The sequence below is a fragment of the Tachyglossus aculeatus genome, chromosome 4 (genome assembly GCF_015852505.1).
Source record: "Tachyglossus aculeatus isolate mTacAcu1 chromosome 4, mTacAcu1.pri, whole genome shotgun sequence".
Taxonomy (NCBI): Eukaryota; Metazoa; Chordata; class Mammalia; order Monotremata; family Tachyglossidae; genus Tachyglossus; species Tachyglossus aculeatus.
Genome location: NC_052069.1, coordinates 122,227,252 through 122,240,132, shown reverse-complemented (window position 1 = coordinate 122,240,132; position 12,881 = coordinate 122,227,252). Strand labels below are relative to the sequence as shown.

The 12,881-nt window shown below is 42.2% G+C and overlaps 1 protein-coding gene and 1 long non-coding RNA gene across 2 annotated transcripts in view; one reads left to right on the top strand and one right to left on the bottom strand.

The window, feature by feature from the left end:
* The window catches only part of PAPPA (pappalysin 1), a 287,178-nt gene that overhangs the window by 63,417 nt on the left and 210,880 nt on the right, over positions 1 to 12,881 (top strand). Inside the window, exons 4-5 of the mRNA XM_038745960.1 lie at positions 2,367 to 2,660; positions 11,271 to 11,463. Of these exons, the coding sequence (XP_038601888.1) occupies positions 2,367 to 2,660; positions 11,271 to 11,463 (487 nt within the window). The remainder of the gene's footprint in view (positions 1 to 2,366; positions 2,661 to 11,270; positions 11,464 to 12,881) is intronic.
* The window catches only part of LOC119927350, a 71,428-nt gene that overhangs the window by 37,792 nt on the left and 20,755 nt on the right, over positions 1 to 12,881 (bottom strand). The window lies entirely within an intron of this gene.

The following is a 12,881-nucleotide window of genomic DNA, read 5'->3' as shown; positions in this document are numbered from 1 at the left end:
GCCTAAAACCTCAAGCCACCATGCTGCATAGTGGAGGGTTGGGGGATGCGGGGAGAACAGTGAGAACCCACATTGAGCTATGGAATACATTTGCCATGCCACCACCACTTTTAAGCTAGCAGCTAAAATCCCTTAGCCTCTCCCACTTCATAAGTAAGGTCTGGAGAAGCTTATAAAATCTCCACAGCTAAGGCTCTGACTCCACCTCCTTTTAGCACCTCCTATAGGATGGAGTGCGGTCAGTTTTGCATCAGTCTGTGTTCCTGCACATTCAGGAAGAATGGTCCATGACACCCCAAAATGAAATGCTTTCATTGTGCTGACTGAATTCATAGACTGGATCAAGCAGGATTTCAATGGACAACTTTTATCTGACAGCCTGAAATCGACTCTCCACAGGTGCTGAAAATAAATGAATTTCCTATCATAGTTCTCTGCCCTACTCCTCACTTGGGCTGGGCTTATTAATTTTTAATCTTCCCTTTTCTTTCTTATGTTTATAAAGCCAATCTATAAAGCCAATACGTATTTAATAAACACTGAATTATGCAACCAAGTCCAGATCTAAACACTGGGAAATAGATTGTTTGGCATGCTAAAAAATCCCCTCTTGAAAACTGCAACTGATTTTAACTTGACATCTTTGAGAAATATATAGCTTAAGCAACAGTTCCCAAATTCCTGGCTGGATGATCTTGGTTACACCCAATTCCGTTTGCTCACCTACACTATAATTCGGTCTACGTTTCCTAGTGTAGAGTTAGCACATCCTAAGAAACAAGAAAGAAGCATGTTTTATATTGTTTCTGACAGAATAATTAATGGAGATTTCCTGCCTCAATCTCTCCCCTCCCCACATGCTCATTCATACTCCTTTATCTTTGCAAGAGCAGTCATGAGTGGAACAGAATTAATAAAACCTGTGATGTGTCATAACTTAATGAACTCATCATCTCAGTAGTTTAGCCAGTGATAAAATTTCTGCTTCCAACACTTTGCTTCAATCTTGGTACTCTAAATTAACAAGGCATTAAACCAATTTCTATTTCACCATCACTCTTGCTTAAATAGGTTTTCTTTACTTTAATTGGCCACTAGCAAGTGTGCTTAGACCTAAATATTAACCTTCCCTCACCACATTTGAATTTTAAAGTTGAGGAAGATGTTTTCACATTTTTTCTCTGTTCTTGGGTGCTACTTCTATGAGTACTAGGTAATATGAAAAGACAATCTAATCCTACTTTGTTGTACTTCTTTCATTGGGCTATAGAGTCAGTGGCACATAGCAGGGATAAAAGTGGGCATAATTGTTTCAGTGAAAAAGTGAAAACATTTTTTTTTTTAAATCATAGTACATGCAGTTTCAGTGGTCCATCCCTTTTCCCTCAAGTAACATTCCCCTGCTGTCCTGGAACATGTCCGTCTTTTTCATCACATGGTCCATCTCAGCCAAGAGCACTTCAATGCCTGGCCACATTCCATTATTCCTTAAGGGCATTCTGATGATGTCATGGAACTCATGTCCAAAAGTTTAGTATCTAGTATCTCAGAATACATTGCTATCATACCTAAGCCCCACTAGGCAGAATGATGATAATGATGATGATGATGAAGATGATGGTGATGAAGTGTATGACAGCAACAGTGTATGAGAATATTTCTTGGGAGCTAAGCATTTTTAAGGCACTTCACTATGCACTAATCACAACATAACAAAAACTCAGAACTACCACGTAGGAGGGTATAAACTAAGAGAATTCCCAGTGCAATTTGTCTGAATACAAGGTTTAAAGCTAGAGTCCTTCCTTGGAATCATTTCACTTGGATTGAGCACCAATCTGGGTCCTGGGTGTTGAATAAAATGTGATTAGAGACCGTTTCTAATTTTTTATTGTATTTGCTAAGTGCTTACTCTGTGCCAAATGCTGTACCATGCTCTTGGGAGATTTAAGCTAATCAGGCTGGACACGGTCCCTGTACCACATAGGGCTCACAGTCTTAATCCCCATTTTATAGATGAAGTAACTGATGCACAAAGAAGTGAAATGACTTGCCCAAGGTCACAAAGCAGACAAGTGATGGAGCTGGGATTAGGGCCCAGGTCTTTCTGACTCTCAGGCCTATGCTCTACCCACTAGGCCATACTGCTTCTCTAATCATTCAGTGACCTGGGAGAAATGAAACCGGAACAGATAGACTGACAAAATAAAACAGGAATGCCACATGGTGGAGAAAGCCAGTGATAATTTTAGTCATCGATCGCTTTTGCACAATGATCTTTTATGGATGATTGTGATATGTGCTCCAGAGAAACAACCCATTCGAGTTCTCTCTTCTTCATCCTTTCCCCCATCCCCCACCCCCAGGAGGCATTGTGCTGAACCCATCGTTTTATGGTATCCCCGGCCACACACACACAATGATCCATGAGATTGGCCACAGCCTGGGCCTCTACCATGTTTTCCGAGGCATCTCAGAAATCCAGTCCTGCAGTGACCCGTGCATGGAGACAGAACCTTCCTTCGAGACTGGAGACCTGTGCAGTGACACCAATCCAGCACCAAAACACAAGCTCTGTGGAGACCCTGGGCCAGGGAATGACACTTGTGGCTTTCATAACTTCCTCAACACCCCTTTCAACAACTTCATGAGCTATGCAGGTGCGTACTCCAGCTCCTCCTATATCCGTGATGTCTTTAAGACAATATCAACAGAGAGTCAAACAAATGGGCTTTCAAATGGGATGCAAAACTGGGATTGAGACCTGAGATCCCAAGGCTTTTTAGCCTTGTATCTTAGGGTTCACCATATCACTCTGACTCCCAATCTGAATGTTGCTGTTTTCTTTCCTTGTTAGTTTTGATTGCCACAGGACAATTTCATTGCAGTTGGACAGGGACTGAGAGCTAGAGCTTCTTCTTCTTTCCTTTATTTTTTTAAGATAGCTATGCCCAGGGGAACATTACGTACCCCTCCCCTGCCTCTAACCTCCAGATTCTTATTACCTGATGCATGAGAGTAATGCATGATTCTGCCTTTCCACTTCTTTCTTCCACCACCATGTCCATGAGCACAAACCAAAGTGTGTGTGGCATGAAAATGCGAGGGAAGTGTAAGAAAACCATGGTCCCATTTAGTGAACAAGTCAATCCATTGTAAGCCTCTAGAAACCAGGCAGCATTGGTGTGGGTGCGAGCTTCAGACACTAATTGCTTATATATGTGTTTGATTTTTGGCTGGGCAATAGTGTGAATCCTATTAGACAGGCTCTGAGTATTCTCCTTGAGTTTTCAGATGAGTGCTCTTCTGACTCTAAACCAATGTGATGATACCACTGTACAACTGTTAGGGAACTGTAGAGGTAGACTGTAAGGTCTTCGAGTACAGGAATCATGTCTACCAAGTGCTTAGTCCAGTGCTCTGCACACAGTAAGGGCTCAATAAATACTACTGATTAATTAATTGATTGAAGGGATCCAATCCTGCAGGACAAAATGCTTTGGAATTTTGTACTTAGTGCAATCTGGGGAACAACGTGGAAACTTCAAGCCTCGTTCTGTGATTCTTCCAGAGCCAAATATTTAGGTAAAGGTAAAGGCATTATAACTTAAGGGAAATAAATCCCTAGAGAATTCTGGACACTAGGGAATGCCTGAGCCTAAAAGAGAGCCGATGTTTTCTGGAAATATATGAGTTGAGTCATTTTCTTTCCAGTCACCTCATTATTATGATTTCTATACTTTTATGTGGCACTTTTCCTCTGAGAAGCTCAGTGTGCATGGCAAATAAACAATAACATGGGATTGGAAGCAAGCTTGCCACTTTGGGGGTTACGAACTATGTCCAGCTACCAGGACCCCATGAAATAAATCATTTTTATTATAGAAAGATCAAGTGATTGATATCCACATTTATTTAAAACACCTCAACTCACTGATCCATCAAGAGCAGAACTAATTCATTGAGCTACAATAACAAACGTACACCAGCAAAAGCATATTTAAGACAAACCAAACTTCTCAGTGCTTGTTTTCCTTAGCATCTATGATAGATGATGTGACAATAGAAGCTGGACCTAATTCAAAATTCGAAAGAAGATTATCAGTGTCAGTATCAGCAATATTGATTGAACACCTGCTGTGGGCACAGCAGTACTAGGCACTTAGAGAAAGTGTAAAACAAGGTAAGGGCACATCTATGTCCTAGAGGAGCCTACAATTCAGAGGCAGAGGCAGTGGATCTGAATTGATGAATACCTCATTGTTAGGAGCAAAAGAATTAATAATAGATTCAAGCATATACATAAATAAGAAATTCAGAGGCAGATAGAGACCCGAGGGCAGAGATTGCCAGTGGACTGAAATGACTGAGGTCTACTTCTCAATACTGACCAGTTCAGTAGGAGCTATGGAATACTAGCTTTATCTTGAAAGTTAGGCCTATTGGACAGAGATGTCTGTTGGGAGGTCAGGATGGGGAGTCAGAGGTTGCTGTGTGATCTTGGACAAAGCCATGACCCACTCTGAGCCTCAGCTGCAGGATAGGAGCTAACCTGCAAACAAGGTTGTATTTCTGCTTTTACCTCCATCCTCTCCTTTTCTTTCCCAGGCCTTTGCTCTTTTTATTCTAATGAAGTAGTGGTAGGAGAAGGGGTGGGGCGGGGGGAGGAAAAGGAGGAGAAAGGTAGGGGAAGAGGAGTGAGGAGAAGTAAGGGAAGGAGAAGGGGGGAGGAGGAGGAGGAGCAGCAGCCGCAGTTGTATTTATTAAGCACTCACTGAGTGCAATACACTGTACTAAGTGCTTGGGAGAGCACAGCACAAAAAAATGGCATGTTCCCTGCCCACGTGGAAGCTTATACTTAAAAAGGGAGAAAATAAAATAAATTGAATTAAAATATTTACAACTACAGTAATCAAAATAAGTAATTTGATGTATGATTGAATAGTCATGTATACACAAGTGCCAAGGATGAATGCAAATAAATATTTGTGCAAGAAATGACCAGTTTGTTTAGTATGGGGTGTTGGGGATTAGACAGGGAAAGTATTTTGAAGGAGGTGGGATTTTAGAAGGGTTTGAATATGGGGAGTACACTGTGGTCTATCAATTTGGGCAGGAAGGGAGTTACAGACCAAGGGAATAATGTGAGCTAGGGGATGGAAGGGGAAACTGGAGCTCAAAGTGCAGTAAATAAATTAGTTTGGGAGGTAGGAATGGGAAAAACTGGGGAGTTGGAGGTGGAAAGAGCAAATATGTGAGATGGTGAGAATTAGTTGAGAGCCTTGGAGCTGAATGCAAGGGGTTTTTGCTTGATGAGGAAGGAAAAGTGTCCTAAGGAATGGTAGAGGTATGCACTGAGTGACACTTCAAGAGGATAATCTGTGCAACAATATGTAGCATAGAGAGGAACAGGGAGAGGCTGGTAGCTGGGAGTCCACTAGATCGTAAGCTCCTTCAGGACAGGGTTCATATGTACCAACTCTATTGTATTGTACTTAACCAAGTACTTAGTGTATGGTTGTGTACAAAGTAAGTGCCTTGATAAACACCCCTGATTCATTGATTGATTGATTGAGACCAGGGAGGAGGCAGATAAAATAGTCTAGCTGCAATGTGACCAGAACTCAGACCAGGATGATACCTGGAAGTGGGGCTCTGGGAGATGTTGTGTAAGAACCAGATAAATTTGGTGGAAGCTAGACTACAAGAGTTGAAGGACAACAAAGAACCTCTGTCTTCCCACCCCTGCTGCATCCAGAGAGCATCCCTCCCGGAAGGCTTAGAAGTAGATAGCATCCATCCTGAAAGGACAAATATGAATTAAGCAGTGAGATCATCCTCATCTTACTCCTGCTGATGGCCTCATTATGTTCTCCATCCTATTACAGGCATAACTTTCCCAGTATGATGTTTCCTCTGAGAAGGGTAGGGGGAAGGTCAACTAGAAATGACTGTTCCCCAGCTGAAACAGGAGGGTGGGTATAAGCATGGTGCGATCTGCCAAACTTGCTTTATCCAATAGAAAAGTCACCAACCTGTGTAAAACTTCCCTGGCTTGGTCACACCCCCTACAGTATCAGCATTATAAAGAGAAGAAACAAAAACACTAAGGCTGCACACAGAGCCTCTGCTTCCAAGTACTTTCTGCAAAGTTCCTGTTATCAAAACTGCTTAATGTCAGATCTGGGCCAGGCTTGGGAGTCAAAGGACCAGGATTCTAATCCTGACTGCCACTTGCCTTCTGTGTGACCTCAGGCTAGTCACTCAACTTTTCTGCTCCTCAGTTCCTCATCTGCAAAATGATGAATTAATATGTGTTCACCCTCCTATTTAGACTGTGAGGCCCAAGAGGGACCCAGACTGGATCCAACCTGATTATCTTGTATGTACCCATTCATTCATTCATTCAATTCATTCATTCAGTCATATTTATTGAGCACTTGCTGTGTGCAGAGCAATGTACAAAGCACTTGGGAGAGTACAATAGAACAATAAACAGACAAATTCCCTGCCCACAACGAGCTTATAATCTAGAGGAGGGAGACAGACATTAATATAAAAAAATGACAGATATGTCCATAAGTGCCGTGGGGTTGGGAGTGGGGAAGAACAAATGGATACAGTCAAGGAGGGTGGGGGGACTTAGTCTTGGAAGGCCTTCTGGAGGAGATGTGCCTTTAATAACACTTTGAAGGTGGGGGAGAGTAACTGTCACATAGTAAGTACTTAACAAATTCCACAATTATTATGATTAGTAGTAGTGGTGGTGGTGGAAGTAGTAGTAGTAGTAGTAGTAGTAGTAGTAGTAGTAGTATGATTAGGAGGATTCTCACTAATAAACCAGGCTCCTAGCTAATGCTGACATTGCAGTACATGCAGCATTAGTGGGGCCATGTTAGAGGGTCTGTCCTTCAAAGTAGACATTAAACAGAGGTGTCTTCAGCTCTGAACCAGTTGTTTGAGGCTTTTTGATTTTTTTTAAAGCAGAGAGGATAACTCCTGATGCCTTTGCCAACATTCCTACTCTTCATTAGGTTCTAATATTTGTCAGTAGTCTTAAAAACAAACTTTGTACATCAAAGCAAAAGCACAGTTATGAACACTGTCACATGCACAGTCCCATCTTGCACCACCAAGTGGGGATGGCCTGGTTTAATGTGACTTTTAACAGAGATTATGCCTTATTTTGTAGCCCAAAGACCACAGAACCTAAGGGGGCTTTCTCCATCCACTAGAGGCTGAATTCATTCATTCATTCAATCATATTTATTGAACACTTACTGTGTGCAGAGCACTGTACTAAGCACTTGGGAAGTACAGGTTGGTAACATATAGAGATGGTACCTACCCAACAACAGGCTCACAGTCTAGAAGGGGGAGACAGACAACCAAACAAAACATGTGGACAGGTGTCAAGTCATCAGAATAAATAGAAGTAAAGCTAGATGCACATCATTAACAAAATAAATAGAATAGTAAATATGTACAAGTAAAATAAATAGAGTAATAAATCTGTACAAACATATATACAGGAGGTGTGGGGAGGGGAAGGAGGTAAGGCCGGGGTGGTGGTGCAGGCGGGGAGAGGGATGGAGAGGACTAATTCAGAGCTGGGGACTTATTTGGTGATACTAGAAATGAGGACGGTAATGTTACCTGAAACACATCTCCTTCCCTTAAGGAAGGCTTGGTGTGCAAGATCATGATACAGCACCTAAGCCTTCGGGGAAGGTTTAAATGCAGAGACCCTAATTTGGCAATGCCTAGGGGAAATCCAGCAGGTTATAAATCAAGCTGTGAATGATGCTATGGATGAACAACACTCCTGGAAAAATGAGGGAAATAACTTGATAAGGATCTCTCTCCTTTCTTTATATCAGTCCCCAGTGGAATAAAAGTTATGCTGTGATATTAATCACTCTGGAGAACCATTTAAATCATCCAAACTGTGGTCATACAATTTCTTTTTCTTTTTCCTTTTGTTGTTTCCTTCCTGGTTTCCTCTTCCATTTTCTCTTTCATTTCTCTTTGTGATTGCTTTGTATTTTTTCTTTCTTTTATCTCATACAAACAATCCTCTCTCTCTCTCTCTCTCTCTCTCTCTCTCTCTCACACACACACACACACACACACACACACACACACACCACTCATCATCTTGGGAAGCTGCAATAATTTTTATTTTCTATCCCCACATCCCTTTCTCTCTCTCTCATTCTCTCTCTCTCTCTCTCTCTCTCTCTCATTCTCTCTCTCTCTCTCATTCTCTCTCTCTCTCTCTCATTCTCTCTCTCTCTCTCTCTCTCTCTGTCTCTGTCTCTCTCTCTCTCTCTCTCTCTCTCTCTCTCTCCTTCTCCCTCTCCACTTTCCACACTCGCTTTTACTCCCCCTGAACTGGACATGTTTTACTGCTTGTACAACTCTTCTTTCAATTCCAGATGCAAAATATCTCTCAATAGGCACAGGTAGCCCTCCTTGTTCAGCGAATATACAAGGACAATGAGGAAATGGAGACTGGGCTGGAATCCATGTTCCCCTTTCCCTCTTTGACTCGCTTATTCTGTATTCTAGACAGACAGAGAACTGCTATAAACCCCAGAATCCCACAGTTTCATGTCAATGTCCATGTTCAGTGATGGGCCATCCATCATTATTTATTTATATTAATCCCTTTCTCCCCATCTAGACTGTAAGCTCATTGTGGGCAAATAATGTGTTTATTATTACATTGTACTCTCCCAAGCATTTTGTACAGTGTTCTGCACACAGTAAGTGCTCAGTAAATATGATTGAATGAATGAATGAATCCAAAGAATTCAAAGTCCTGAGAACAGCCAAGTCAGAGCCGAATCAGGGACTGGGGTTGATATGCTCTGCCACTTGCCTGCTGTATGACCTTGGGCAAGTCACTTCACTTATCTGGGCCTCGGTTACCTCATCTGGAAAATGGGGATTGAGACTATGAGCCCATGTGGGACAAGGGACTGTATCCAACTCGATTTGTTTGTATCCCCTCAGCACTTAGTACAGTGCCTGACCCATAGTAAGCACTTAACAAACACCATCATTATTATTATCATTATTATTATGCAGGGATATCAAACTCCTATATTTCTACCAGGAAACATTCCTACTCTCCTACTGTCTCAGGGGTCTATCCTTATATATTTTATTATTCTTTTATGGGAGCTGTTAAATGCCATCATGCATTCTCAGGCTTCCTCGCAGAATATTTATGACTTTTACAGGACGCTTGAGGGCAGACAGTCAATAACTATTGAAGAAACCTGAGACTACTCCTATACTCACATGGCAGGCTTTGAGATAATGGACAAGATCTCCTAGATATTTTCAAACCCACTGCACCTTCCCATACTCATTTTTGTTTCTTAAGAAATTGCTTGTTCCATCATGGAATTGACTATAAGTAATTTTGAGAGCCTATTGAAGATGGTCACACTCCCCTCTCAATCCCACCTGCATTTGGCCTAATCACGTTCCTTTTGGAATGGTAGTTTGCTCCAATTCAATTTGAAATAATTTTCTTGTGTTCCTACTCCAGCACAAAGAAGCAGGGACAGGTGGGAGGTCAGATGTTTGTTTTTTCCTTAGGGCATATTCTTAGGTCATTGAAGAGACTGTCTGGCATGAGAGAAATTAAAGTCCTGTGTCAAGAGTCAGTGCCCTGGGTCCATGCCAGGATTTTCCATCTATTAGACAAAAAAACTCAAGCAAGTCTCACCTCCACACCTTAAATTTCCAATATGTAAATGCAGATACTGTAAACATACTGGTCCCTGCTCACTACACAGAGATGTTGTGAAGATTGATAAATTAGTGGCTCAAAGTTGCTGGAAGATATGGGCAATGTGATCTAGATACAACAAAGTGCATTTTTCTAATCGTTCCTGGATTTCAGTTTTGTCCTTGAGGTCATGGTATTCAGCTTACAGGACATGTTAAGACTTTACTAACCTGTAATGATGATGATGAGGATGATGGTATTTGTTAAGCGCTTACTATGTGCCAAGCACTATTCTAAGCACTGAGGTAAATACAAGGTAGTCAGATTGTCCCACCTGGTACACAGTTCTTAATCCCCATTTTACAGATGAGGTAACTGAGGCACAGAGAAGGTAAGAGACTTGCCCAAAGTCACACAGCTGATAAGTAAGGGATTTTGAGACCAATGTATATAGTCCTATGGAAGTGTAATTTTGTACTGTTGAGATATTCTTTTTGCCCTATAGCCAGAATCTTCCTAAGCAACATGTAGGCACCTTTAAAGGTTGCAAGGGTCCTTTTGAGCCTCTAGGCTCTAAACGGTACCCTCCCGTGCACCCAGAAAGAATCAGTGCAGCTTCCAAAGGGACTGAACTTCCCTTCCAGGAAGTAATAATAAGTGGTATTGCTAAGTGCTTGCTTTGAGCCAAGCACTGTTCTAAGCATGGGGTTAATCAGGTCCCACCAGTGGCTCAAAGTCTAAGTCAAAGTCTAAGTAGGAGGGAGAATAGTTATTGAATCCCCATTTTGCAGATGAGGGAATTGAGGCACAGAGAAGTTAAGCAACTTGACCAAGGTCACACAGCAGGCAAATAACAGAGCAGAGATTAGAACCAAGTCCTCTAACTCCCAAGCATGGACTCTTTCCATTAGGCCATGCTGCTGGAAAAATCTGACTCAATACATTCTAGTCTCCTTTCAGCAAATCCTTGACTTTTTAGGAGTTTTAGACTGAAGTTGCTGTCGGGGAATAATCTTCTAGTCTCTGAAGAAACTTAGTGGAAATGAACTATTGGAGAAGAGAAAACAGAATAAAGGAAGTGAGGAAAAGATTGAGCATAACATTAGAAAATAAGAATTTAAGCTCCTCCCATCAACTTCCATTGGTTGCTACAGCCTCTCTGTCACAAGGACACAGACCTAAGTACAGACCAGGGTTTGAGTGACAGTATGTTACAACCTCTGCCACCTCTGCCTCCCCATCACCTCCACCAACCTTGTCATGACCTCCACGCAGTTCCCACACACATCCTCTGGTTTCCTTTCACCTATCTCCAGTCTCCAGGAGTGGTGACTGAACTAATTTGTTCACAGACCATTAATTTACAAGTAATGGAAGAGGCTAGCCTGGGCACTGGCAAGAAATCGGGCACTCAAGCTCCCCTACCAGACAATGTCATAATTCTCCCATTCTCCTTCTCCTACTTTCCTCCCTCCCTCCCTCCTTACCTCCCCTATTCTTATCTTTCCCCTTTGCTGGATTGCAGATGACGACTGTACTGATTCCTTCACGCCCAATCAAGTCGCTAGAATGCACTGCTATTTGGATCTGGTATATCAGAGCTGGCAGCCGGCCAAGAAGCCTGCACCCATCGCCCTAGCCCCACAGATTGTTGATCGGATACCAACGTCAGTCACCCTGGAGTGGTTCCCGCCCATCGATGGCCATTTCTTTGAAAGGTGAGCAGGGGTCCTGACACACTATCATCCTTCGACTCGTTGCGAGGGAGGAAAGGATGGCGTGTGGGAGGTAGCAATTATCTAGAGCAATTCCTCTCTGCCTTGTCCTCCCTGATCTGTTATCCTCCCTGACTACCAATGTGTTGACTCTCTGGGTCCTCTGGCAGCTATCAGACCACCCAGGGGTGAATAGGCTGGTCCCTTAGTTTAAAAAGACCCACCAACTTTCCCTGTGAGAATGAAAATTCCCACATCTTTTTCTGCTTCAGCTGGCTAACCATTCCCCAACCCTAAGAAGAAAAAAGAGTCAATGTGAAACACTCTGACCCTCCATTTCTCAGCAAACTTTCCCTGCCCTAGAAAAATGTAGCAGGGAAGACCCCAGCCCTGCCTGCTTTAAGGGGTGAAACATAAATACCTTGTTGATGTGTTTAAAAAAGGATGAGTCATCAAACTGTGCACCAATCCCAGACCCCGAGCCTCTTTATGACTCAACCAAAGTGCAATTTAATATCTGCAGCACTGTAGAGGTCTACTGCACATGTATAGACACTGGCAGTGCTTTAATTGCTGTAAAATAGATTAATTTGATGTCAGCCAGTTGAGGTGATTTAGGAAGAGAATGTAGCAAACTGAGTTTCCATGTGCTGGATCTGAGCCAAATCCAAGGATCATTGTTCAAATGCATGACCCTTTAGACTGCAAGCTAGACTGGCAAGGGAACGTATCAGTCTGTTGATACGTTCAACCCCTCTCCATCCCCCCGTCTTACCTCCTTCCCTTCCCCACAGCACCTGTATATATGTATATATGGTTGTACATATTTATTACTCTATTTATTTATTTATTTATTTATTTATTTTACTTGTACATTTCTATCCTACTTATTTTATTTTGTTGTTATGTTTGGTTCTGTTCTCTGTCTCCCCCTTTTAGACTGTGAGCCCACTGTTGGGTAGGGACTGTCTCTATGTGATGCCAATTTGTACTTCCCAAGCGCTTAGTACAGTGCTCTGCACATAGTAAGCGCTCAATAAATACGATTGATTGATTGATTGATTGATTGTTGTACTGGATTCTCCCTAGTGCTTCGTATAGTGCTCTGCAATATAAGCACTCACTAAGTACCATTGTTGATGATGATGATGAAGAAGTAGGTGACAGATATTCCATTTCCCACTGCTATTTGTCAGCATCAGGAGGACTAAAGGCAAACTAAGAAATAGGCTCTGAATTCTCATTTAAAATAATGCTAGTACAGTGCTCTGCACACAGTAAGTGCTCAACAAATACGATTGAATGAATGAATGCTATAGAATGGAAGCTCTGGTGGTGCTATGAATTGAGTTCCTGTTGGTAGTGTAACTCTCTCACTGACGAGCTAATCCAAGCATGGCATAGTGGATAGAGCACAGGCC